Source organism: Peromyscus maniculatus, chromosome 20 (genome assembly GCF_049852395.1).
Source record: "Peromyscus maniculatus bairdii isolate BWxNUB_F1_BW_parent chromosome 20, HU_Pman_BW_mat_3.1, whole genome shotgun sequence".
Classification (NCBI taxonomy): domain Eukaryota; kingdom Metazoa; phylum Chordata; class Mammalia; order Rodentia; family Cricetidae; genus Peromyscus; species Peromyscus maniculatus.
This window is the reverse complement of record NC_134871.1, coordinates 48,999,094-49,026,551: the sequence shown is the minus strand read 5'-3', so window position 1 is coordinate 49,026,551 and position 27,458 is coordinate 48,999,094. Positions and strand designations below refer to the sequence as shown.

The window sequence follows — 27,458 nt, the reverse complement described above, 5'->3', positions numbered from 1 at the left end:
GCCTGGAGCCTTCTCGCCAACCGGAGCAAAGCAGAGGTTTGACTGACTTGACAGCGATCCAATGAAAAGAGACAGCAATGCTTCTTTTTTTTTTTTCTTTTCCGTACCGCCCCCTCATTTTCCAGAGGTGGGGCCAGCTTCCAAATCACACTGCAAAACAGTCCCGCCTTGAGCCTCAAGATGATGGACAAGAGCCAGGCCCAATCCTGTCCTCCCTAGGTCCCGCGCTCCTGGCCACTGCTTACCCAGATAGTAAACTGCACCGCCTGGCACTCCAAATGACTAAAAGCAGTCGCTGGAATACGATGTCCGGCGGACTGGCATGCTTGAGGCAAATTTAATAGTAGAATCGATGCTATGTATTCCAAGAGTTGTAATATTATAGCAGCCAGACCAAGGCAATCAATTAAATACTGGCCGTAGGGAGCTCCATTCATTGACTCCTCGGAGATCAATTAAGTGAACAGAAAGGGGAGGGTGGCGGCCCAAATACCAGCGTAAAACACCTCACCACGTTTGCGGTGAATGCTGAGCCAAAGGTCTAGGATCTGTGAAGATAGTTTCCTATGGATTATTTTTTGAGTGTAGTCCCTTGTGGAAAGTCCCAGCCCAAAACGCTGTCCCTGTGCCTGAAGTTCCTGTTTCGAATGTCTGAAAAACCTTGACTTTGTTAGGTGAGTAGAGAAAAAATAGCAACAGTCTGAGAAAGTACGGAAGATTTAGGGCTCGGAACACAGAGTGTAGTTAGCAAGAGAAAGAGTTCAAAATAGCCATTGGGTAAATTTGGGGAGTCTGAGACAGCAGGCTTGTTCTCGTTTTCAACCAGATACCGCTAAAACTCTGTACAGACACTGCTGGAAGCCTGGTCATAGGTTTGTTGTTATTTTTATTTTATGGGTATGAATGTTTGCCTTTGCACCACCCATATGCAGTGCCTGTGGAGTCCAGGTGGGGTGCTGGAACCCTTTGAGACTAGAGTTACAGATGGTTGATAGCCTCCATTTGGGTGATGGGAATTGAACCCAGATCTTCTGGAAAAGCAGTCAATGATCTTAACCCCTGAGCCATCTCTCCAGAGTCTCAGGCAACCCAGGCTGGCTTTAAAAATCATTATGTCGATGAAGATGTCCTTGAATCCCTGATTTTCCTGTCTCCACCTCCTAGGTGCTGGGAAAGCAGGTGTGCCCCAACAGCAGTGCTGGAGGTGGAACCCCAGAGCTCAGTGGGCAATCACTTCACCAACTGAACTACATCTCCTGCCTGATAAGTTATTTTGTTTTTTATTTTTATTACTTTTTTTATTATCAGCTTGATACAGTACAAATTTGTATCCTAATAGTGAAATGTTTCACTGAAGCTTGCCCAGTGATTGAGTAAAACCAAAACTTATTATAAGCCACAGTCATCCCAGGGTCCCCCCTGCTATGTAGCCTCCCTGGTTCTGTGGGTTGCAGCCGGATTGTGCTTTGCTTTATATCTAGAATCCACTTATGAATGAGTACATACCATGTTTGTCCTTCTGAGTCTGGGTTACCTCACTCAGGATGATATTTTCTAGTTCCATCCATTTGCCTGCAAATTTCATGCTGTCATTGTTTTTCTCTGATGAGTAGTACTCCATTGTGTATATGTACCACATTTTCTTAATCCATTCTTCAGTTGACCGGCATCTAGGTTGTTTCCAGGTTCTGGCTATTACAAATAGTGCTGCTAAGAACATAGTTGAGCATGTAGCTTTGTGGTATGATTGAGCATCTCTTGGTGATATGCCCAAGAGTGGTATCATTGCGTCTTGAGGTAGATCGATTCCCAATTGTTTAGTAATTTGATGTCTAGTTTCTTGAGTTCTTTATATACTTTGGAGATCAGTCCTCTATCATATGTGGGGTTGGTGAAGGTCTTCTGTAGGCTGTCTTTTGGTCTTATTAACTGTGTCTTTTGCCCTACGAAAGCTTCTCAGTTTCAAGAGGTCCCATTTATTAATTGTTGTTCTCAGTGTCTGTGCTGCTGGTGTTATATTTAGGAAGTGATCTCCTGTGCCAGTGCATTCAAGAGTACTTCCTACTTTCTCTTCTATCAAGTTCAGTGTAACTGGATTTATGTTGAGGTCTTTGATCCACTTAGACTTGAGTTTTGTGCATGGTGATAGATATGGATCTATTTGTAATCTTTTACATGTTGACATCCAGTTATGCCAGCACCATTGGTTGAAGATACTTTCTTTTTTCCATTGTATAGTTTTGGCTTCTTTGTCAAAAATCACATGTTCATATATGTGTGGATTAATGTCAGGGTCTTCAATTCTATTCCATTAGTCTGTATGTCGGTTTTTATGCCAGTACCAAGCTATTTTTATTACTATAGCTCTATAGTAGAGCTTGAGGTCAGGGATAGTGATGCCTCCAGAGGTTGCTTTATTATACAGGATTCTTTTAACTATCCTGGGTTTTTTTTTTCCATATGAAGTTGAGTATTGTTCTTTCCAAGTCTGTGAAGAATTGTGTTGGGATTTTGGTGGGAATTGCGTTGAATCTGTAGAATGCTTTTGGTAAGATTGCCATTTTTACTATGCTAATCCTACCTATCCATGAGCATGGGAGATCCTTCCATTTTCTGATATCTTCTTTAATTTTTTTCTTTAGAGAAAGTTCTTATCAACCAGGTCCTTCACTTGTTTAGTTAGTGTTACCCCAAGGTATTGTGTATTATTTTTGGCTATGTTTCTCTGATTTCTTTCTCAACCCTTTTATCATTTCTGTATAGGAGAGCTACTGACTTTTTTTTTTTTTTTTTTTTTTTTTTTTTTTTTTTTGTTTTTCGAGACAGGGTTTCTCTGTGTAGCTTTGCGCCTTTCCTGGAGCTCACTTGGTAGCCCAGGCTGGCCTCGAACTCACAGAGATCCGCCTGCCTCTGCCTCCCGAGTGCTGGGATTAAAGGCGTGCGCCACCAACGCCCGGCGCTACTGACTTTTTTGAGTTGATCTTGTATCCTGCCATTTTACTGAAGGAGTTCTGATAAGTTATTTTTTTTTAAGATTTACTTATTTTTTATGTATACAGAAGAGGATGCCAGATCTCATTACAGATGATTGTGAGCCACCATGTGGGTGCTGGGAATTGAACTCAGGACCTCTGGAAGAGCAGTCAGTGCTCTTAACCTCTGAGCCATCTCTCCAGCCCCTGATAAGTTATTTTGATGCCCCCCTTTTTTCCTGGGTAAATTGCTCATTACTCAGCCTATATACTCTTTTATATGACCCCATGATGTAGTTAAAATATTAAAATTTTGTCGGGCAGTGATGGTGCATGCTTTTAATCCTAGCACTCTGGAGGCAGAGGCAGGCAGATCTCTGTGAATTCAAAGCCAGCCTGGCCTACAGAATGAGTTCTAGGACAGCCAAGGCTACACAGAGAAACTCACTATCAAAAAATCTAAATAAATAAATAAATAAATAATAAATGAAATTTTGATTTCTTAGAAAACCCAGATATCAAGGCATTTTTTTCTTCACTAGCGATTGGGCAATATGAAAGGTATGGTAGGTCTTAGTCTATCTCCTATTAAACAGTTCCTTAAACTATTGGCATCTCCAGAGTGACATTTTCTTTCTGCATACCAGCAGGTCAGTTGGACAGAGAGTTTTCACAGACAGATTAAAATGAAAGATTTAAAAAGAGAGTTTAGTCCCATGACCCACTCTTTGGGGAAAGAAAAGACTGCAGCTTCAGTTAGTCACCCATGGCTAATGATTTCATCTATGATACTTATGTAATGAAACTTCCATAAAATCCCTCCCTGAAACATGGTGTGGTAGTTTGAATGTAATTGGCCCCATAATCTCATAAGGAGTGGCACTATTAGGAGGTATGACTTGGTCGGAGTGGGTATGGCCTTGTTGGAGGAAGTGTGTCACTGTGGGGGCGGGCTTTGAGGTTTCCTATGCTCAGGATACCACCCAGTGTCTCAGTTGACTTCCTGTTGCCTGCAAGATGTAGGATTCTCAGCTACTGCTCCCAGCACCATGTCTGCCTGCACACTGCCATGCTCCCCACCATGATTATAATGGACTGAACCTCTGAAACTGTAAGTGAGCCACCCCAATTAAATATTTTCCTCTTTAAGAGTTGCCATGGGGCTAGAGAGATGGCTTAGCGGTTAAGAGCACTGGCTGCTCTTCCAGAGGACCTGGGTTCACTTCCCAGCACCCAAATGGCAGCTCACAACTGTCTATAACTCCTGTTCCAGGGGATCTGACACTCTGGCACAGACATTTATGCAGGCAAAACACCAATGTACATAAAATAAAAATAAATAAATTATTAAAAAAAAAGATGACTTAAAAAAAGGGGTTGGGGATTTAGCTTAGTGGTAGAGTGCTTGCCTAGCAAGCTCAAGGCCCTGGGTTCGATCCTCAGCTCAAAAAAAAAAAAAAAAAGAGTTGCCATGGTTATGTTGTCTCTTCACAGCAATAGAAACCATAACTAAGACAGGGGGCTGGAGCGATGGTTCAGTGATTAAGAGTACTAGCTGCTGTTCCAGAGGGCAGGGGTTTGGTTCTCAGTACTCACCGGGTTGCTCACAACCATCTATAACTCCAGTTCTGGCATTCTAGGGCACCAGGCATCCCCGTGGCACAAAAACATACATGCAGGCAAAACACCCATACACAAAAATAAAATAAAATAAAAATGACAACCTTCCTCTAAAGGACAAAGTCTAACAGAGAACTGGATACATGAAGGTTGTGTGTGTGTGTGTGTGTGTGTGTGTGTGTGTGTGTGTGTGTGTGTTATGCATGCATGCACATGTGTACTTACATGTGTGGAGGCCAGAAATTCACACTGGGTGTCTCCTCAACCACTCTTCCTTTTTTTTTTTTTTTTTAAGTTACTCATTGTTGTGTGTGTGACGTGTGATGGGCACATACGCCATACACACGTAGCACTTTGAAGACACCTTTGTGGAGGTGGCTCTCTCCTTCCGTCTTTATATAGGTTCTGGTGATCAGACTCAGGTCTTTGTGCTTTCACAGCACACACCTCTACTAGATGAACCATCTTGCCAACCCCATCTCCATCACATATGTATACATGTATATGTATACATGTGTATATATATATATGATATATGTGTGTATATATATCATCATCATCATATGCTCTACTCACAGCTATCCATCTGCCTCTGTCTCCCGAAGGCATGGATCATCATGCCACTGTTAAAAAGATTTATTTTTATTTTATGTATATGACTGTTTTGCCTGTTTATGTATGTGCACCACGTGCATGCCTGGTGCCCACAGATGCTGAAAGAGGACATCAGATCCCCTGGAACTGGAGCTGCAGGTGGCTGTGAGTGCCATGTGGGAGCTAAGAACTCTGAAAGAGCATCGTGCTCTTAACTGTTGGACAATCTCTCCAGGCCCTTCTGTCTTATTTTTGAGACAAGTCTTTCATCTTACTGATTTGACTAGACTAGCTGCCCAGGAAACCCTAAGGATCTTCCTGCCTCTGCTTCTCCTGAGATGACAAGGCATATACCCTCCTGCCTGGCTTTTTATGTGGGTGCTGGAGAGCCAAACTCAGGTCCTCACTTACTCTGTGAGCAATTCAGTGACTGAATCGATTCTCAAGCCCTAAGAAGGCATGGAAGCCCCCTTCCTACATACTTTACTGTATGTCTGTCTCATTTGACTGTTCTTCTGTACACTTGGTGTTATTCTTTGTAATAAACTGGTAAATGTGAGTATAGTGCATCCCTGGGTTGAGTGAGCTATTGTAGCAGATTAAGTTGGATCAAGGAAGGGCCATGAGAATGTTTATAGAGTAGGTAGGCCAGAAATTCCAGCGGTTGAGACTCCTAAGTGGCATCTGAAGTGAGAGGCAGCCTTGTAGACCTTATTTGTGGGTTCTGACAGTATCTCCAGGTATTCAGAATTCAATTGGTGGTTGCTCACTGCTTGTCTGAGGGTGTGAGCAGAGGTGTCACTTGTATTAACTCTATTGCTTTGGTTAATATTTAGCATCTTATGACCAGGAAAAGGTTAGTTTCAGAATACCTTGGTGCCTGACTGGAAAAAAAAAAATGTCCTTTTCACTATAGGATTTTGCGTAGAAATGATACATGGAACACTCACTTTTTGAATTGAAAGTGAGAATAAGTGTAAAAAGTGACACTTTAGAGGTAATTCCCTATCCATCTTTAGGTTCTCTTTCTGACAGTTTAGCCCAAGTTCAAACCCTTAATTCACTACAGATACAGTGATTTCAAACAACTTGATCAGCTTCTTTGTGCATCGAAGAGAGAAATGCCTGATATGACACTTGGCAGCAAACAAGTTAATTCATATATGTAAAGTGTTTACAATAATGCTGGCGGCACAGCAAGTCCCTAGGAGCTAAATCCTAGGTAAATACACTGTAACTGTTTGGTGTTACAAATCACACAAACCTTGAAGATAGTTCAAAAGTAGTCTAGGTAGAGTCAGAGGACTCCCTGCCTCGTGGCAATCAGTCAGGAGTGTTGCATAACACTGTGGATTGGAATAGTCTTGAGGATTGGAGGAACCACTGCTTTGAAAGTGTGAATCTGTTGCTTTCCAAACCAAAATCCGAAAGGAAGGGGAGCTAGAGACAATGACAATTTAAATCCACGGGAAACTTCAAATTGTCTGCCTTTTGACATAATGTACTCAGCTCTAAACTCAGAAAATAGGGAGCCCTAGTTGATAAGAGTACCAGGCCCTGCACAAACTAGTCATTCTTGATTATTTAATGAGTTCGAGGCCAGCTGGGCTAGAGAGAGAGAGAGACTAAAAGGAGGACGGGAAGGAAAAAAGAAAACACAGAAAGGAAGACCAAGTGACAGCCACCAAGAGGAGGTCGCAGAGCAAAAGGGCAGTGGTTTGTGTGGCGTGAACGTGAATACGACACCACCAAGGATCTGAAACAGAACTCTCCTTTCCATTTGAAATATGACTCCCGGCGAGGCTCCTGCCCTCAGCGCTCCTAGAAAACAGGAGGCGGTCGGGTTCACCAACCCAGAACTGTGCCCGACCGCCGCGTTGGTAGAGTGTTTGGAAATCTGGTGAGCAGAAGTGGGCCCGGGGCGGCAGCAGCCGCCGCTGCGATCCAGGCTCCAGAAAGAAAGCACTCCGCCCCGAGGAGGGAGCCGGCGCCGGGGCGGAGCTGCGGAGACGCTACCGATCGGCCTTGCCCGGCTACTGCGGGTCTCCGCAGCCCCGCCGGTCCGCTCCCCGAACTACTAAGCCCCGCGGAGATTTCCCCGTTTCCCTCCCCGCCCCGTTCTGCGGGCGCAGACGGCTTCACACGGACGTCAGGGGCGACGCGGGGTTAGCGGGCGGGGTCAGCGCGGGGGCGTGTCCGGGGCGCGCGCCGGGTGAGCGCCGCTGACGTCGGGCTCAGGTGCGCGCGCCCGCCGGCTCTGCCGCCCGCCCGCTCTGCCGCCCGCCCGCCGGCTCTGCCTCCTGCTCGCCCGCGCGCGGCCCAGGTGGTGGCCCGCCCGCTCTCCCGGTGGAGGCCCAGGGGGGCGACGAGCGGTCCCCGCGGGGCTGGCAACGGGAGGGCGCCGGAGCTCGCCTCACGTGACGGCGGGAGGTGGCGGCGGGGACGGCCAGCCGGGTGGGCCAGGGCTGCGCGGGGCGAGGCGGGCGTCCGGCCGCACCCTCGCGGGCCCGGCGGGGACCTCCCTGCGGCGGCGCCCCGGCCGCCGCTCCCCTTCCCCCGGCCGTCCCGCGGCTCCGCCCGCGCCGCCGAGGCCAAGCGTCTCCTCCTCCTCCTCCGCCGCCGGGCCGAGGCCGCCAGCCTGCCGGCGGGCATGGAGGACTGCCCCCGAAGCCCCCGCGCGGCCCGCGACCGCACGCCCGCCGGCCCTCGCTAGCTGTTGGCTTCGGGCGTTTTCTTCTCCCCCAGCAGCCAACCGCGTCTTCGGAGTCCGTGGCGTTGAGATTCGGACGAAATGGAAGAAAAGGAGCGGTGTGACCCCTTCGGCTTTGCCCTCCTGCATTGAGGCCTAGTTGGCATCAGCAGAGAGGAACACACAGCCAGGAAAGCGTGGTTTTTTTTTTCCCCCCCAAAGGGGGTGGGAGGGGAGGTAGTGAAATCTTGTAAATCTTACGTTTTATATGTTCTTTTTAATTCTGCACTTTGAAAGTGGTGGCTAAATAAACTAATCCAAAAGTTATTTTTTTTCTACCGAGAAGACAAGAAGAGGTGGATTTTTTTTTTTTTTTTTGGTCCCTTTTGATTCCAACCTTTTCTCCCAGTGACAAAGCATAAATCATGGACACCAGAGAATAAGGTGAAACCTCAGGAATCTGAAGACAGAGAAGCCTAGACCTTCTGATTCAGGAGGGAAGGAGGTGGGGGTGTTTATCGGCTCTGTCTGGAACCGAAATCGAAAAACATGAGTTGCATGCCATGGAAAGGGGACAAGTCCAAATCTGAATCCTTGGAGCTCCCCCAGGCAGCACCCCCACAAATCTACCATGAGAAGCAACGCAGGGAGCTCTGTGCCCTTCACGCCCTCAACAACGTCTTCCAGGACAGCAACGCCTTCACGCGGGAAACGCTGCAGGAGATTTTCCAGAGGTAAGGCTGTCCTGCTTGGCATCTTGATCCCCACTTCTTGGTATTTCTGAATTTGTGTGGGTGGTGCATCGCCTCAGGCACGTAAACCTTCAAACCTACGTTTGGAATTAGACGCTGTCGGCCGCTATAAGGAGCACAGGAATGGGCGATAACTCGCCATCTCTGGTCCATCTGTTATGGAGTAGCCTCAGTTGTGTTGCTACCACGGATCTGGCCAGACAGGGGACCCCATGTTGCGAGTGTTATTCCCATCTTGTGATGGAGACGGAGCTCTGTAGAGATCCTTAATTTCCTCCAGATAACCCGGCCAGCCATGGACTCAGGGTTGAGTTCAAGTTCGTATCTCCCGGTGGTGGTCACTGCTATAATGGCTCCCTTCCAGACCCTGCCCCGAAGGACTTTACAGTCTAGAAGGGAGACACGATACATCCACTGTCATCTGTCACCAAAGGTGGGACATGATGGGCATCACAAGAAAGGTGTACCCACAATGCTTAGCTTTCCTGAGGCCATGTGCTGGCCACGGTGCTCTTCATACATTGTTTTGTATGGCTCTCTTCACAGTCGTTTTACTGATAGAGCAGGGGACAGAAAGATCAAGTAATTTGTCCAAAGCAGCTTCTGAACAGCAGCACTTTGAGAGGAGCTGACTCCAGACCTCTCCTCCTGCTGCTGTGTGATGGCCTTAGTGAGAAATTCGGCGATGACGCCTTTGCACATTATGCAGGAGGTCCTAGGTACAGTCCCTGGCACTGTCTCCCCAAAAGAAAAGTGATTGCCTTTTGGACCCTTTAGAACAAATCTGTCCCTCCCCAAGTGGTCAGAGTTCAGCTTCAGGCCCATTGCTTCGACTTTTGAAGAGTTGAGTAGTGTCTTGCAGGACCCAGCAGCACGACTGCAGTCCGGAGCAGCTTTGACGGTGAGCTGGGAAAGGTTTGGAATACCCAGACCTCAAGGATAGGATACTCTGAGACCCCAGAGGACCTCTCTGATCTCCCCAGTGGGAGATGAAATAACTGCTGCACAGACAGGAATTGGGGCCAGAATCAGCCTGTTTGGGGTGACTTGTGAAGCAGAGGTGTGGACCACTTATCCTGAAAAGCATTCTAACCGAGTGCTGTTAGTGCTCCACAACGAGAGCAGTGCTTGTTTCCCAGAGTAAGGGGCCAGGCGGTGGTGGCGCACGCCTTTATTCCCAGCACTCGGGAGGCAGAGCCAGGCGGATCTCTGTGAGTTCGAGGCCAGCCTGGGCTACCAAGTGAGCTCCAGGAAAAGGCGCAAAGCTACACAGAGAAACCCTGTCTCGAAAAACAAACAAACAAACAAAAGACCAGAGTAAGGCCTCTACCTCAGCAAGGCAGATGTGCTTTGTGCTCCATGACCACTGTCTACTAGTACAGAGCACGATTCGGAGGTAAGAAATGTGTCTTCGACCACCCAGTCATGTGACAGAAAGGAGGACCCAGCTTCTGAACTTCTTCCTTTTGGGCAACCTTTAATGTTTCTTCTGGGCAGCTCTGAATTGTTTCCTAATCTATAACCAGGGAGAAGGAAGTGACTCACCATGAGTACCTGAGTGTGCTTGGTACTTTGTGGTGTGTGTTAACACTCTCAGAGCAACCTTAGCAATGATCCGGGGAACCAGGACTGAGTTTATGGAGTTTGCCTAGTTTTACCCACCAGTAAGTAAATGTCAGATTATTTACCAGTTAGTTAGTGGTATTATGTAGTTAGTGGTACTCAAGTTGACATTTTGACCTCTATGAGTTTGGCTCCTGGACTGACAGAGGAAGGAGTTAATCATCTTTTTTTTTTTTCATTATTAAGAAATTTTCTACTCACTCCACATGCTATCCACAGACCCCCCTCCCTCCTCCCACCTCCCAAGCCCTCTTTCCTAAGCCACCCCACATCCCCACATCCCCCAAATTGAGGTCTCCCATGGGGAGTCAGCAAAGCCCAGCACACTGAGCCTAGGCAGGTCCAAGCCCCTTCCCACTGCACCAAGGCTGTGCAGGGTGTCACACCACAGGCACCGGATTCCAGAAGCCTACCCATAGACCAGGGACAGATCCCTATCCCCCTGCCTGGGTGCCCCCCAAACGGTTCGAGCCAATCAACCATCTTCTGTATCCAGAGGGCCTAGTCCAGTCCCATGGGGGCGAGTTAATCATCTTGAGACCACTAACAAATCAATACTTTACACCATTCTGAGGGCCTTCTTTGTGCAGGCAGCTGAGTCCTCACACCTAGCTTAGGAGGTAGGCTCTGTTGTTTCTCATTATTCTAGAAGAAGAAACCAGGACATGGAGTTTGTAGTTGCTAATGGTCAGATTTGGGCCCAAGCTTTACAGCTCCAGGGCCTGCCTCCAAAGTTCTCCTCCTGGCTGCTTGCTGTAGACTGGAAAAGCTCACAGAGAAGCAGGAACTTCAGTAGCTGCCTTTCCAGCTAGTAAGTGGGCTGGACTGGGGGTCTGGGCTGTATCATCAAATGGTTGTGGATAACAGTGGATGTCTTTCAGATACCTCTTCCCTGAGTGAAAGATGGTAAATATCTGCTGAGCACCCACAAGGGACCAGTGCTGTGGATATCACTCTATAGCCTGCCACGGCCACACAGTTTATAAGTAATATAAGCGTCTGAGTGATTATTTTATACGTGGATTGTGGGACTGCGGGGCTTGGTGGAACCTGGAGAGAAGCCCTCCAGCAACAGACCAGGGTACTGTTCCTTTTGAAGCTTTTGCAAATTGTGGTATATTTCTGTGTTCACACAATACAGGCTGACCAGTAAGAGAATTCCAGAGAAGGAGTTCTATTACAGAGCATTTTTATCTGTGTGGGTAAGTAGGGACGTCACCCTTCCTACCCCCACGTGTGGAAGGAATCAGAAGAAAATATAAAGGAAAAAGGTGAGAGAAAGACTAGCCACTTGCAGTGCGCCGGGAAGCGTTGTAGAGAAAACAGGCTGAGCAGGGCACATCGGGGCTATTCTCGGGGCAGGTCTAAGAGACTGAGGTGCAGAGAGAGCCGTGCACAGTGGAGCGGTTTAAAAATGAATAGATGGTCTCTTTAGAAACTGGCATTCATGGGGCTCAGCAGTTAAGAACACTGGCTGCTCTTCCAGAGACCTCAAGTTCAATTCCCAGCACCCACGCTGCAGCTTACAATTGTCTGTAACTCCAGTTCCAAGGGATCTGGCAACGTCATACAAATGCATATAGGTAAAAACCACCAATGCACGTGCATGTATGCTCGTGTGTGCTCTCTCTCTCTCTCTCTTAAAAAAAAGAAAAGAAACGTATTCAGAGAGAAGAAAGCTGACGGGATTAATCCATGCTGGTTTAAAAATGTGTCTCATGTGGTGGAAATGGAAGGAAAGTGTTGATAATCAGAGCCATTTGTTGAGAGGAAGTTCATCCTGGCAGTTGACTTTTAGCCAGTTGAAGGAGGAGAAATACAAAAGCAGGGTGGGGTTTTAATAGAGTTGTGGAGATGACGTGACTCATGCTTGGAAGAGAAATGAGTAAGAATTTAGAACAGAGCTAATGCTGATTAGCAGCAGGGTGGGGGGGTGGGGGTCAGGTGTAACTGAGCCTTGATCTGGGAGAAGATACCTCAGACAGCGGGCCCGTGCCATCAGTGTGTATTTCATATGTATATGTCTCCAAACTTTGAAAAAGAAGGGTTCAGAGGTGAACTCATAGGATAGTTTTTATCTTTTGTGGTGTTAGGGATTGAATTTCTGGCCTTATGCGTGCTAGGCCAGTGTTCTGCCACTGTACACATCATCTTGTGGTAGCATTTATTTGATCTTATTCACTGTGTTTTATGTGTGTGGGGGTTTGCCTGCATGAATGTCTTTGCACCACATACATGTGTTGGATTCTCTGAAACTGGAGTTATAGATGGTTGTCAGCAGCCATGTGCGTACTGGGAACCAAACCTGGGTCTTTGGAAGAATAACCAATGCTCTAACCACTGAGCCATCTCTCCAGCCCCTGTAGTAGCTAGGGGTTATTTTTTTTTGGCTCGGCTACTTTAGGCTTAGGCCTAAAATATTTTGTCTGGCCCTTTCTCGATGTTTTAGTGATCAGATGTTCTTGCAACTAGCTCTGCACTCCCTCCTAAATAGAATAGTTATTAAAATCTAATTAGACAGAAACTAGCCCGGTGACAGAGGAACTCTAATGAAAAAAGGAACCGGAAGGTTAGGCGTTGGTGAATGGTCACAAAGGGTAAGTAAGCACTCTAGTGTCTTCACCATTCAGTCATGAGAAATGGGAAGAGCCACATTTAAAAGTCTGAGAAGGTGAGAAACTGAGAAGAGTGCTGAGGTGAGGGTTTTTGTTTGTTTGGTTTGGTTTTTCGGACAGGGTTTCTCTGTGTTGCCCTGGCTGTCATGGAACTTACTCTGTAGATCAGGCTGGCCTCAGACGCAGAGATCTGCCTCCCACTGCCTGGCTAAGGTGCTCAGTATTAGCCTCTAGGGATTGGAGTAGCTTATCCGAACCTGTGATGGGAGGAGCTGTGCTTTATTTAGAAACAAACTAGGAAATTCTGATGAAAGAAAGAATTAAGGGAGAAAAAAGTTGATTAACTCTCTCCCTCCCTCCCTCCCTCTCCCTCTTCATTAAAATCCAAAATCACTACCATTGATGGCATAGTAGTGACTTTGGAGAGGTAACCTGGGCTAGAGCTCACCTTAGAGGTTTTGAATCTTACCCAAGCAGCAGCCGACACCAGAGGTTGGCTGTGAGCCCCAGCATTTCTGTAGAAATCAGCAAGCTGTCCTGGGCAGCAGACACTCTACCCAAGAGCACTGGCGGAGTGCTGCTGGACCATTGTGGGGAAGTGACCGTGGGCAGTTCGGTGTCCTCTTCCGGCTGCTTCCTCCCTCTGCCGCTTACCTGGCAGCTGGGCACGACTGTGCAAGCCACTGTAGCCCTTACACCCAGCTTTCTTATTTACAGTAAAGACTTCTGTAGAAGGATTAAAGGATGACGCCCCATGGAGCAGCTGAGCCAGTGGGCAGTCAGGTATCCTTAAAAGTAAAAGAAAGGACTTTGGGGAGGCAGGGGGAGAACTAGAGGTAGACAATCCCTCTTCTACAGACGACCAGCCCTGTAGAATGGAATGGAAACTGTTAGCATTTCCTATATTGATCAGTTCAGATTTGTCTTTGAAAGGAGATCTCATGTAGCCCAGACTGATCTGGAACTTGTTATATATAAGATGACACTGAGCCTCTGATCCTCCGCCCTCTACCTCCCAAGTGCTAGACGACAGTCCTGTGTCATCGCTCCCTATATTGATCAGTTCGGACATGGTTATTAGATGCCAATGCCTGGCTGAGAGGTAACATTAAAGAGTTCCAGGGACTCATTGTTTGAATGCTTGCCAAATGAATTCTTCAATAAATTAGTATTGATGGTGTTTGGATAAATTTGGTTTATGTGTGATCCTCTGAGTCTCCCTCCCTTTTCAGAGTCTGGAGGGATTCTGTGGAAGAGAGGGGCATGTGAGGTTGAGCCAGAAGAAGCTGTGGGATTTGGTTTGTAGTCAGAAGTAGGATAAAGTACTGAAGGCCACATAGTTTTGGTGCCTGCAGTATACCATGCTCCCTGGAGAGGACGGCAGTGGGTTAGGTAGGATGGGACCCGGAGTTGGCCAACAGGCGGTAGGTAGGCTGTACTGTCAGTCCCAGAAAAGGAGGGGAAATGAGGCCTTGGTGAGTGTGGCAGAAATGTGTGCACTGACCTGTGTGAAGGAGAGTTTGGAGTCAAGGAGATGAGTCTGGGAGTCTTTCAAAAGCCCAGTGTGAGACTAGGGGCCTCCAGTTAGGAAAGAGTAAGAATAGGCAAGAGAGGATCTGAACCTTTTTTTTTTTTTTTTTTTTTTTTTTTTTTTTTGGTTTTTTGACAACACAGGGTTTCTCTGTGTAGTTTTGGTGCCTGTAGACCAGGCTGGCCTCGAACTCACAGAGATCCTCCTGGTTCTGCCTCCCGAGTACTGGGATTAAAGGCCTGTGTTACTGCTGCCCAGCAAGGGTCTGAATCTTAACAAGAGTTTTTAAGAGATGAGAGCAGGACAAGAGATCCTGGGACAGCAGTCTTGAGAAGCGGCCTTCGGAACAGATGTCTGTGTAGTCTGGTGTTGAGGGTTGAAGCACAATGTGTAGTCTCCTCCTGGAGACTCAGGATGAAGACTGTATGCTAGGGACTCCTGGAATTCCTGCAGGAAGCCGCTTTACTTGCTGGCTCATCCTGTTGTTCCTGTATTTTGAAATATTAGATGCCTCTTAGAGCCTCCACTAATGAGCATGGGATTGGGAGGCTCAGGAGAGCACTGCTCTGGGCATGAGCCTGCAGGGAGGTAGCCAGTGGGAGGTTGAGGTCTTAGTGGTCTCCGGTGATGTCTTCTTCCTTGTATTGGTCAGAGACTCTCCAGGAAAGATGGAAGCCACACAATAGGTTCCTGAAGAGTGGGTAGAGGGAACCCAAGCTGCCACCCAAGCTTGGCCTCCTCTCCACTACTCTCTCCCACTGCCAGGAGAGAACCTTTGCCCTAGTGCTCATGTTTCAGCCTCGGGACTCAGGACTCAACAGACCTTTCTGCTCAGCAGCCGGTTACCACCTCCCATCCCACCCTGACTCTTGGGTCTCCACTGTAAGCAGGACAACTGGGTTCTCATGAATCCAGGTTTGAGCTTAGTTCCGTCAACTGTTAGTGTTCATGGACAGTGAAAACCACCTGACTTCATGTGCTGGCATGGCACAAGCCTAGCATTCCCAGAACCTAGGAGTTGGAAGCAGAAGGATTAGGAGTTTGAAGTTATCCTCAGCTACATAGTGACTCTGAAGTTAGCCTAGGCTACACGAGACCTTTTTTTTGGGTGGTTGGAGGGTTCAAAACAGGTTTCTCTGTGTAACAGCTCTGGTTGTCCTGAAACTGGCTCTGTAGCCCAGGCTGGCCTTGGACTCACAGATCCATCTGCCTCTGCCTCCCTGCTAGGATTAAAGGTGTGCATCACCACCACCCATTGATACCTTTCATAAGAAAAGAAAAAAAAATTTTCTAAATCACCTAACTTTAGAATAAAAAAAAATTTTTATTTAAAAATTATCAGAAAAGAAAAGAAAAAGGTACATTAAAAAAAAAAAAAAAGGACCACCCACAGCCATGGCCCAGATTAGGGCTGCTTTCTGCTGCCTAGGTGCCCAATTTCTGGATGCCTATGGGAAGAGCTTTTTGACAAGGCCAACAACCACCACTCTACACAGCCTGGCCCTGTTAAGGGTACCCTATTGCAGAAAGCCCCTGTAGGGGCTAGCTTCTGAAACTACTTTATTCCACACCAGCTTTTACTATCAGGCTGAGTGCAGACAATAGCATCCAGACTGTGGTCCTGTTGGAGGGAGCCTGCTAATCTTAGGCTGGTTTGCCTTGGCTTTTTGAGGTCTCTTGTTTAAGTGCCCAGTCCTGGGCTTTCTGGGTAATTGGGGTTGGGGGCTTGAAAGAAAATGGCATATAAAAACTTATGTATGGCCGGGCGGTGGTGGCGGCGCACGCCTTTAATCCCAGCACTCAGGAGGCAGAGCCAGGTGGATCTCTGTGAGTTCGAGGCCAGTCTGGTCCACAGAGCGAGATCCAGAAAAGGCTCCAAAGCTACACAGAGAAACCCTGTGCAGGTACCCGAGGAACCTAGAGGCATCAGATCCCTAGGAGCTGGACTTGGATGGCTGTGAGCTGCCTGCTGTGGATTTTGGGAACTACTCAGGGCCTCCAGAAGAGCAAACACTCCTAGCCAATGAGCCATCTTTTCAGCTCCACACCTCAGGATTTTTTTTCTTAAATGGAATGAATTCATACCTCCTGGTGTGAGGACTGAAGGGGGCATTTACTAAAGCAGCAGTCCTAGTATTGAGCAGGTGACGAGCATCGGAGTCAACGACATTTGGCCGCAGCATGAGGAATTGGTGCCTTTGCTCTAGAGATGAGCAAGTGAGCCCTTTTCCCCAGAAACTGGAATTCCAGGTTGTTAGGCGCCATTATGTGGGTGCTAGAAATCAAACCTGGGTCTTCTAGAAGAGTAGTCAGTGCCCTTACCCAGGGTTAACTCTCCAGCCCTAAATCCCTGTGATGCCTACCCAGTATGGTGGCACACGCCTTTAATCCCAGCACTTGGGAGGCAGAGGCAGACAGATCTCTGAGTTCAATGCTAACCTGCCCTACCTAGTGAGCTCCAGCTAGTTACATAGCTAGGCTCTGCAACACAAAACAAAGTAAAATAGATCACTGTGACAGGTGAAGCTGTAGAGCCCCAGGATTCCGAGAGAGACTGCTCATATTGCTTGTGTTTGTTTTATGGGTATGGCTATTTTGACTGTATAGATGTTTGTGCCTCACTTGTGTCCATTGCTCATGGAGGCCAGGAAAGGGCTTCAGATCCCCTGGAACTGGAGTTACAGATGTTTTTGAGCCACCATGTGAGGACTGGGTCATCCTCCAGCTACTCCATCCCACTTTAGTTTTTTGAGACGGTGTCTTTCTCATACTGGCCCGGCTGGCCTGGAACTCTCAGCAGTCAGTCCTGCCTCAGACTTGAGATTGTGGGATTACAAGTGTGCACTACCAGCCTCTGCAGTTGGAGAGTTTTAAACAAAGCCAAGGGCATGTTTATTTTTGAAAAATGGGGCTCATGATATAGCTCAGTTGGCAGAGTGTTTGCTTGGCAGGAGTAAGGCTTTCGAACTGCCAACACCCCCCCAAATCAGTATGGATGCTGTGTTTGGAGAAGTTTTTTGTTTTGTTTTAAGCAAGATTTCTTAAAGTTTTAGAATTGACTTCTTTGGCCCAAAGTAGATTTTTTTTTTTTTTTTTTTCCTGGAAGTGACACGGTGCAACCTCTGGGTATCTTCCTTCCTGAAGAACCCACCACATTTTCCTCTCCCTTTATAGGAATGCCAGAGACATATTGACCCATCCTGTGACACAACACCTTTGATCCCAACACTTGGGAGGTAGAGGCAGGCAGATTTCTGTGAGTTACTAGACAGCCAGGGCAATGTACAGAGACCCTGTCCCAAAACAACAACAAAAAATATGTTAACCCTCCAGTCAAGATGGCCTTCCTCATCTCCTGGCTTTTCTAGACTAGGAAAACAAAATACTAAGATGAGAAATGCCTTCCAGTACAAGCCTCAGCTGGAAAATGGAACTGCTAAAAGGAGCAGTAAAAAGAAAGGGCTTGAAATGGGTGGGGCAGTGCATACCTACAATCCTGGCACTTGGGAGCTGAGGCAAGAGGGTCCTGAGTTCAGGGCCAGCCTGAGCTAGTATGGAGACCTTAGTTGAAGGCTGGGTAGGCCACCAGAGCTACAGTTGAGTTTTGTTTATCTGGTATAAGGTTTTTTGTTTGTTTCCAAGACAGGGCTTTTCTGTGTAGCCCTGGCTGTCCTGGAACTCAATCTGTATGTAGATCAGGCTGGCCTCAAACTCAGAGATTCACCTGCCTCTGCCTGTAAGGTTTATTTCTTTTCAATTGATTCTTTGTGCTTTTAATTTTTTTTTCAGGATACACGCAGGCACTCATGCATGGACACACACACACACACACACACACACACACACACACACACACACACACACAGTCTGTAAATGAGTTCTGCGTTCCAGTTTAATATAGACCTCGTTAGTTTTTATGGCCTTTCACTTGGCTCCAGTTCATGCAGTTATGCTGCCTGTCTCAACTACTACACACCTTTGAATATTTAATGATTACTGAAGTACAGGTCTTAAGTAGAGTACTTAAAATGTAAAAGGCAGGAGTAACAGTTACTACCTGTGCCATTTAAAACATCACATATCACTTACTAGTGGTTTTTTTACTTTCATAGCGAAGGTCTCATTATGTCTGACTGGCCTACAACTCACTAAGTAGATGAGGCTGGACTTAAACTCACAGAGACTGTCCTACCTCTGGCTCCTTAGTGCCAGAATTAAAGGTGTGTGCTGCTGCGTCGCCACAGCCACCACGCCCGTGCCCAGCTTTGTTGGTGTTTTTAGAAAGGTTTGTATCCAAGGGAAAGCGCAGCAGTAGGAAGGCCGTGGTGACAGGAGCTCGTAAAGAAGACCAGTGCTTCTGTGGGGCATTTTTGTTTGTTCTGTTTATCGAGACAGGGTCTCTCTGTGTAGCCCTGGCTGTCCTGGATCTCCCTCTGTAGCCCAGGCTGGCCTCGAACTCACAGAGATCCGCCTGCCTCTGCCTCCCGGGTGCCGGCATTGAAGGCGTGGGTTACCACGGCCCGGCCTGCGCATCATTTCTTGTGGTCACCCCCTTCACTCTAACACTCCTCCCCAAAAGGCCAGCGAGGTCCCAGGCTTCCTGAGTTGTTTTGCACTGGGAGAGGCAATCTCGAGGCTAGCCGGAGCCAGCCATGCGACGCTTAGGTAGAAACTTGTGAGACTGTTCTGCCGAGGGAACCAGCTTCCGGGGCAGTGCTGCAAAATGCTTTCTGGTGGTATACGGCTGGGGAGGCTGGGCAGATCAGCGAGCCTAAGCTTTTCCTTTACATCCGTAGGTTGTCTCCAAACACTATGGTGACGCCCCACAAGAAGAGCATGCTGGGAAATGGGAACTATGATGTGAATGTCATCATGGCAGCACTTCAGACCAAAGGCTATGAGGCTGTTTGGTGGGACAAGCGCAGGTAGAGAACCAAACTTGATTTGCCAACAAGGGCCGGTTATGGTGCCAACCCCAAGTGGATGGGGCAGCCATTCAGAGTGGCTGTCCCAGAGCCTGACTCCTTTTCTCTCCTGCAGGGACGTGGGTGTCATTGCTCTCAGTAATGTCATGGGCTTCATCATGAACCTGCCCTCCAGCCTGTGCTGGGGTCCCCTCAAGTTGCCTCTCAAAAGGCAGCACTGGATCTGCGTTCGTGAGGTGGGAGGGGCCTACTACAACCTTGACTCCAAACTCAAGATGCCGGAGTGGATTGGAGGCGAGAGTGAGCTCAGGTGACCCCCAAAGGCTGGGCTTTCAGGCTTTTAGCTTGGGGTTCTGGGAAGTCAAGCTCATGTGATTATCTGATAAAGGGAAATTCCTCTGTCCTTCAATCCTTGACCTGCCTTCTTGGAGTCATAGGGTCTTAGATTGAAGACTCAATTAGGACTCCATCCCTTTGATGAACGGGTTTCACATCCATGATTCTAGCTTTCTGGTCTGGTGGGGCCGACAGCCACCTCTCCATTTAGACAACTGCCAGTTAAGAGAGAGGAAGATGACATAGTTCTCTATGACCTAAAGTTTTTGTTGTTTTGTTTTAGAGAGTCTATGTAGTCCCGGCTGTCCTAGAACTCCTTGTGCAGACTAGGCTGGCCTTGAACTCAGATCTACCTTCTGCCTGCCCTTGCCTCTTGAGTGCTGGGATTAAAGGCATACGCCACCACCACACCCAGCCCTGTAACTGAAGTTTTTCCTTTTATTATTGTGTGTGTGCTCCTGGGCATATATGGAGGCCAGAAGACAATTTTCAGGCGTTAATCTTCTTCCACTGTGGGTTCCTGGGATCTCAGTCGGGTTGTCAGGCCTGCTTGGCAAGTGCTTTACCTTGAGCTGGCCCAGGTTTTATGCTATTTTGTTTGACACTTAGTAACCATTAGAATATGCTGTGTTCTAGAACTCACAGCAGCACACTAATGGCAGTAATATCTGAGAACGAGCAGAAATTGAGACTGGAATTCTAACAGGAATGGAGGAGTAACCAAATATGGACCCTCTAAGTCAGTCACTCCTGGAGTTTTAAGATTGCCATAGGGATAGCCTGGTGGTGGTGGTGGTGGTGGTGGTGGTGGTGGTGGTGGTGGTGGTGGTGGTGCACCCCTTTTATCCCACTCAGGGGGCAGAGGCAGGTGGATCTCTGAATTTGAGGCCACCTTGTCTACAGAGTGAGTTCTAGGACAGCCAGAGCTACACAGAGAAACGATGTCACAAACAAAAGAGGACTGCCATGGGTGTTAACTGGGGAGGTTTCTATTCTGGTGAATGGGTGACCCCAAGACTGCAACCTGCAAATCAGTGGCATCTCATTTCTTGTTGCCTATTCCCTCTTCCGTAGGAAATTTCTAAAATACCATTTGCGAGGAAAAAACTGTGAACTCCTGCTGGTGGTGCCAGAAGAAGTGGAGGCCCATCAGAGCTGGAGGGCGGATGTGTGACAGCTCCCCTGGACCCGCTCTTCGCCTCAGCCCTCCAGCCCTCTTCGATGTGCTGTGGCCTCTACAATGGGTCTGTCCAGCCACCTCCCCAAACATCTCATTGGGTTTCCCCTCAACTTTGCCAGTGCATTAGGACAGGTGTGTGGACTGTCACAGAGCCACCAAGCACTGTCTGTGCCTGGGGAAGAAGGTAGGAGCTCTGAACACTTAGGGCAAGCCATTGAACACCCTTCTCTATCTCAGAGGGAGGGGAAAGGGGTCCCTGGGGGCGCTTGCTTATTTCCCCTTTCTATGAGGACTTGACACAGGTCCTGCTGGTAGTTGTCACTGATGCTTCAGGCTCACAGGGGGGGCGCCTCCTCTTTTTCTCTCCTGTGGCACCAGGGTGTCCAAGTACACAGTACACACGGAGCCCAGTGACCCGCTCAGAGGACCCAGAGCATAAGCGTCTCAGGAAACTGTCAGGCCCCTCGTGGTGGCACCGCATGCCATCTGCATCCACAATGCCACCTCTTACCCCGTTTGTAATCCTAGCCAGCCTTGGAGTTTTATACTGAAAAGTTCTGATATTCCAAAGTAGGTAAAGTGCACGGTATTCCAGCAGGACAGTGGTGAAAAAGACGCCTAGCATTGTGGGGCTGAAGCCATATTAGGACAGTCACGGGGCAGTCACGGGAGCTTTTCACTCCGACTGTGTCCCCATTTCACGACAGTGACTCAGGAAGCTCTGGGGCAGAGACAGTGAAGAGGGACAGCACTCCTGGTTGGCCCATTTCAGCAAAGTCAGAAACACATCTGCCATTGGCATCGAACTCCAAAGTTGGGGACAGAGTTGGGAGGAAACTGCCATGACGGTGAGCCTCACAGTTTGAGTGAGAACTGGTAGGCCCGTCCTGGGCTCCAGCACTGCGGCATGGGAGTCGCAGGTGGCCTGTGTGCGTCATGCTAGGGGCTCTGGGTCTGGCACCTTTGTGTAGTTTCCTTCACCAACTGAGGTTGGCTCGCCCCCACCTCAAGTAGTTCTAGACCATTGTTTCTCCTGTAATTTTGGAAAATAAGTAGAGGAAATAAATATCATACCACACACCAATGTGGCTGTGGTGGCCTTCAAGGCAGGTGGGCAGGCAGGTGACCTGGCCAGCCCTTAGGGAGCCATGGTCTCTGCAGGTCTGAGAGCCGCCCCATGGCCAGGCTTCTCCCTTGGCAGCAGAGCTAGCCTCGGGGCTTGCATGTCGATCCTGAGCAAGCATATTGGGGTGAAGCAGGGCTGTCTCCCCACTGTGACTGGAGTGCATGTTTACACCAGCACTTTTTCTGCACATGTATCTTCAATCCGACAAGGCCGTTTTTTATTCGAGTAGCAGAGGCCCCAGGTGGCTACTGCATTACGCTCAACCACGGTCATCTGTACCATTTTCTACACCGGATCTGCTTGGCACCATGGGGAACTCTGACCCTGCACAATGACATTCCAATCACTACCAGCCAGAAGTTACAGCCGACCTTGCTGATTGTCACAAGCCGGACCTTGGGTCCATTGGCACTGTCAGTGGTCGTAAGCCATTTCCTGGGAGAGGAGACTCCTCCCTCCAGATCTGCCTAGGCCTGTGCAAATGGCGCTGCAAAGGAGTCCCATGCACGTGGAGTCCATGAGCCAGTGGGATGGACAAAGACGCTTAAGCATTTCAGGGCTGGTTCTGTTCATATCCAATTCTGGTGCTTAGGAACAGGGACCCATGTGATGCCCGAGGGCAAAAAGCTCTACTCCTTTTAAGGAAGGGGCATCCTGACCCTGATGCCCAGCAAGGGGCAGCCCTAGGCTTTGTTTTTCTTGCTTTATTCCCTTTTTTTTGTTGGCCTTGTGCTGGGTTTGTTTACAAAGATGTATTTTGTTTAACCAAATATTAAAAATGAAAAATTGAACACAAGTCTACTTGTTGCCTGATTATGTAAACACCTTTGATACGATTCTGACATAAAAGGGATTTTGTCACCACTCCGAGACACTTTGATCAAATCTCTCACCTGAAAAATCAAGATAGAATATTTACTTAGTGGGATTTAGTTCAGAGGTGCCTCCAACTACCCTGTTGTCCTAGCAGTGGGGAGGCTGAGGCAAGATGTATTCAAGGTCAGTCTGGGATCCAGCTAGCTATACCCTGCCTCAAAAACCAAAAATGCCCTTGAGGCATTTGAATTTACTGTAATTTTTAAAATGAGACTTCTTTGGAATTTGTACTTTGTTCACTGTCTTCTATTAGTGCTTCTCTAATTATCAAGTGAAAAGCCAAACTGCTGGCTTCAAGAGCACACAACAGTGGTCTAGTTGGAAGGCTGGCTTTGAATACACACCCTACAGTGACAGGCCTTGTGCAGATTCCTTAACCCATGGGAACAGCACAACCTCCTCAATCAGAGTAGGATTAGAAAACCTGCACAATAAATTAGAGTCAAGCTAGGTATGGTGTCGGACACATTTGATCCACCACTCAGGAGGCAGAGGCAGGCAATCCTGAGTTGAAAGCCAACCTGATCTATATAGACCATTTCAAGAGAAAAACAAAAGACCAACATTGAGTGGAAAAACTGCAAGGTTCAAAGATAGGAAAATATCTGGATCAATTACCAGACTCACTTCAAACAAACAAAAAACTGGGCAGTGGTGGTACACACCTTTAATCACTCCAGGAGGCAGAGGATCTTGAGTTGGAGGCCAGCCTGGTCTACAGAGTGAGTTCCAGAACAGCCAGGAAACCCTTTCTTGAAAATTAAAACAAAAAAATCAGTCTTATCAGGTGTGCATGCCCATAATCCCTCAGCACTCAGGAAGACTGAGTTGAAGGCTAGCGTGGGCTTATGGAGAGACTCTCCCCCCAAGAAAAACAAGAATTAGGTAACAAGCTCTATCTGCAAACTTGCCCTCTCAAGACTAAAAGGCAATACGTACTTTAAACAGTTTATACTGTGTAGACTGCACATCACAGAGCTGGTCCTTCACTTTCCGTGAGGGAGTCCGAAGTGATACTTGGATTCGGGGCAATAATCGATACAACATTCAAAAATAAATGTTCTTCCTTTTTGAAAACTTAACCAAGGAAGTCGGGCAGGCAGTGCCCCTGGCTCTCTAAAATGGCCTAAGTTTAAAATACACAAACACAGCAATGACACTTTCAGTTGGAGTTCTTTTACTATTTAAATACAAAAAGTGAGCAATGACTTCTTTGTTTACACAACACACAGGTCTCTAATTGCCACATGTGCAGAGGAAATGGGCGCCCGCTCTGTTCGTTCTCAGTCCCCGCCTGGCTAAAGCTACAGCCAGCCTCGCTCCTCTCCAATACAGCAATTCCTGGGGACGGTTTTTATCGACAGCTAGAATGGATTTTGTAAGTTTCACATTGTTTACATGTCCCAGACATCTCCATTCTTAAAAAAAAAAAAAAAAAAAAAAAAAAGGCCTTAATGGTCAGGGGTGCTTACTTCTTCCCCACAAGGGGCCTGTGAGAACTTCAATAGGAGCAATTTTCTAAAGGGATAACGTGGAGTAACCTTCCCATGGCTGTACTCTAGCATCAGATTGAGAACAGGAAGTAAGTGAGAGCATTATGAAGGGCACAGGTGCAAGTGGAGTCTCTCCATGAGAAACGGAGAAAGTTCCCACCAGGTTTAAATAGATCGATGTGCCAAAGTTAAAAAAAAAAAAGACTAAAAAGTCCAAACAACCAGCAGTTCAAACACAACTGAATTTCAAAGTTCTCCCACCAGGACAAATACCGAAGTAACAATCTAGATCTTTCCAGGAAGTGGAGGTAGAGCCCCTGGCATTCCTCCTGACAGCCCTGTGTTAGGCCCCAAAAGTATCTGGAAAAGAAAAAAGAGCGTTAAGACGCTTGTGCCGATTCTGTAGGTCTTTTGTCACACATACAAGGTAGACAAGTCCGACGCTGCTGAGCAGTCGGGCACCTACTCCCACTCGGGGTTTGGTGCCAATCTACTCCTGGGGCCTCCACCGCTGGCCCCGAGCCCGGAGCCCGCGCTCACCTGCCGCTGCTGCAGTTGCTGCTGTTGCTCCATTTGCAACTTCTCTGTCTCAAAGACAACAGGAAGAACCAGGATCATAAAGGAAGTGGTTCCAATCCACAAAGCTGCCCTGGAAAACCTGCAGAGGGAGAGTGTGCGAGGTGACATGCCAAGAAAGGCAGGCAACCTAGCCTCTACCGAACCAGTGACAGCTTCCAGTATCCCTCTCCTCGATGTTTCTGCAAGTGTACCCTACCCAATCCTTGCACCAAACTCCTGCAGAGGCAAGACAGTGATTACCTAGTGATGACAGTTAACATTCTTATAGGCCTCTCACACAGAATCCTTAGATAACATGAAAGAATTCCCACACGACCCTGCCAGAAGACGACCCCCAGCCGGGGTATGACAATGAACCCAAGGTCACTCAAGCTCCCGTCTGTGGTTTCCGATGCCCGGTGTCCTTCGACAGCACCAGTCCCTCCATGCACACTCTCGGTATTCCTACATTCGTCCCTCACCTGTACATCTTCTGAGCCACGAAGAGCGAGAGATCAAAGGTGGCTCCGGCGGCCGACCGGACCCTCTCCGGAAACATCTCCGTCAGACCCCAGAGTCTCTCCGACAGGGTCTCATCTAGCTGTGGTGGAGGAGGAGGTGGGGGTCGTTGGCGAAGCGGCAGCAGCACCGGAGCCGCCGATCCCTGGGCCGGGCCCTTCCCTGCCGCGCGGAGCAGCAGCCCTCCCGGCTTGCGGCGCCCACGCCCCGACAGCCCGCTCCCGCCCCGCTCCCCGCAGGCCCAGGCACCTCGTCGTCGTCGTCCTCTTCCAGCTCCTCCTCGGCCTTCTCCGCCTCGGCTTTCGGGAGCAACTCGTCCGGGGACAGAGGCTCCCCAGCACCGGCTGCAGCGACGGCGGCGGCCATGGCTGTAGGACACCGGAAGCGGAAGAGAGCCGGCGAGAGCGGCCCGCCGCTGGGCAGAGCGTCTTCCGGAAGCGAGCGGGGCTGGCTGGAGAGAGAGCCGCGGCGGGTCCCGCCCCCTGGATGTCGCCAGCCGCTTAAGCTATGGAAGAACCCCGAGCTTGTTCGATAGGTGCTTCACAGCTATTTTGTGCAGTTGAGCCTGGGCTGGGCTCCGAAACCTGAATATTTAAAAGAAAAATATTTCTATGGCTTTTAGAGACAGGATTTCTAGAGACAGTACAGCCTTGACTGTCCTGGAACTCGCTTTGTAGACCAAGCTGGTCTTGAACTCAGAGATCCACCTACCTCTGTCTCCTGAGTAGTGGGTTTAAAGACCAGAGCCACTACCGCTGGGTGAACAATACTTCTCTCATAGATAGATTTTACTGCTATGTAGCCCAGGCTGGCTTCAGACTCACAGTAAAGGTGTGCATGGCCACACCCTGCTCTACTTGTCTTATTGAGACAAGGTCATGGCATGGTAGCCTAGGCTTGCCTGAGACTTCTCTTGCCTCAGTCTCCCAAGTGTAGGGATTACAAGTGTGTGCCATTCACTCAACAACAATGAATGCTTCAAGTTTTTTATTTTAAATTATGTGCATGTGCACCAGTGTGGGTACCCTTGGAGGCCAGAGCTGGTGCTACAGGCAGTCATGAGCCACCTGAGTCATGGATACTGGGTCCTGAACCTGAGTCCTTTGGAAGAGCAATAAGTGATCTTAATTGCTAAGCCATCTCTCCAGTCCCAACAACACATAATTGAAAAAACTAAATTAGGGTGATATTTTATTTGTACTGAAATGTGATTTTATTTGTTAATAAATGAAGTTGCCTGGGAGTCAGAGCTAATAGCAAGCCATAGCAGAAGCCGGGCAGTGGTGGTGCACGCCTTTAATCCAGATCACATGACAGACAGATCTCTGTGTGTTCAAGGATACAACCAGCATGGAGAAACATGTCTTTAATCTCAATACCAGCCATAGAAGACCTGGAGGTCTGTATAGACAGGCAGTGACAAGGAGGTCATGTGGTTGGGTTTACAACCAATGAGAAAGCAGAACAGAAGGTCAATAAAAAGACAGATACATAGGAAGTAGGTCTCTTGCTGAAGGGAAGGACAGCAGCGGCAGGAGGGGTAAGAAGGCAGTTGTAAGTCTCAGCTCTCAGCTACTGCTCTGACCCCTTGGGCTTTTAACTCTGCATTTGGCTCTATGTTTCTTATTTAATAATAAGACCGTTACATCTACACTAAACCTTATTTGAAAAAATTACACTTTTGTCTTTTTGTGTGCGCATTGGTGCACATATGCCATGCTGTGCTTATGGAGGTCAGAGGACAACTTACAGGAGCTGATTATATCTGTAGCAGGGCCCCAGACCTTAGTAGGCCCCCGGAATGTAGCACAACTGTCTCCATGATGGAAGTGCCATTCAGCTGCAAAAATCAGCACATAGACAGCACCACCAGGCAAAAATGAAAACAAAGACCTAATCCATCAAAGTCCATAGTTCTTGGGAAAGTCTCTGAATGTACTAACCTTGCTTTTTTTGGCTTCTGTAGTTCTGCTTCTGGCTAACTGTTTTTGTTAATTGAAGTATGCCAACCCAGGACATGGTTTTTGTTCTCAAAAGCTCACCCTGAGA

The 27,458-nt window shown here is 48.1% G+C and overlaps 2 protein-coding genes across 3 annotated transcripts; one reads left to right on the top strand and one right to left on the bottom strand.

Annotated features, from left to right (window-relative positions):
- Positions 1-7,744: 7,744 nt before the first annotated feature.
- On the top strand, positions 7,745-22,759 carry Josd1 (Josephin domain containing 1). 2 transcript variants are annotated; one of them, XM_006979158.4, is made up of 4 exons: positions 7,745-8,609; positions 19,193-19,321; positions 19,437-19,631; positions 20,732-22,759. In XM_006979158.4, the coding sequence occupies exons 1-4, from the start codon at positions 8,425-8,427 to the stop codon at positions 20,829-20,831; spliced, it is 609 nt and encodes a 202-aa protein (XP_006979220.1). In that variant the 5' UTR covers positions 7,745-8,424; the 3' UTR covers positions 20,832-22,759. The 2 variants fall into 2 exon arrangements, with proteins under 2 accessions (XP_006979220.1, XP_006979221.1); XM_006979159.4 differs by having other exon boundaries at positions 7,949-8,609; positions 19,437-19,621.
- Positions 22,760-23,999: 1,240 nt separating this feature from the next.
- On the bottom strand, positions 24,000-25,816 carry Tomm22 (translocase of outer mitochondrial membrane 22). The gene is made up of 4 exons (XM_006979157.4): positions 25,659-25,816; positions 25,373-25,491; positions 24,873-24,990; positions 24,000-24,692 (listed from the first exon to the last, which is right to left on the bottom strand). Exons 1-4 carry the CDS (start codon positions 25,773-25,775, stop codon positions 24,618-24,620), a joined length of 429 nt encoding a protein of 142 aa, XP_006979219.1. The 5' UTR covers positions 25,776-25,816; the 3' UTR covers positions 24,000-24,617.
- Positions 25,817-27,458: the final 1,642 nt, after the last annotated feature.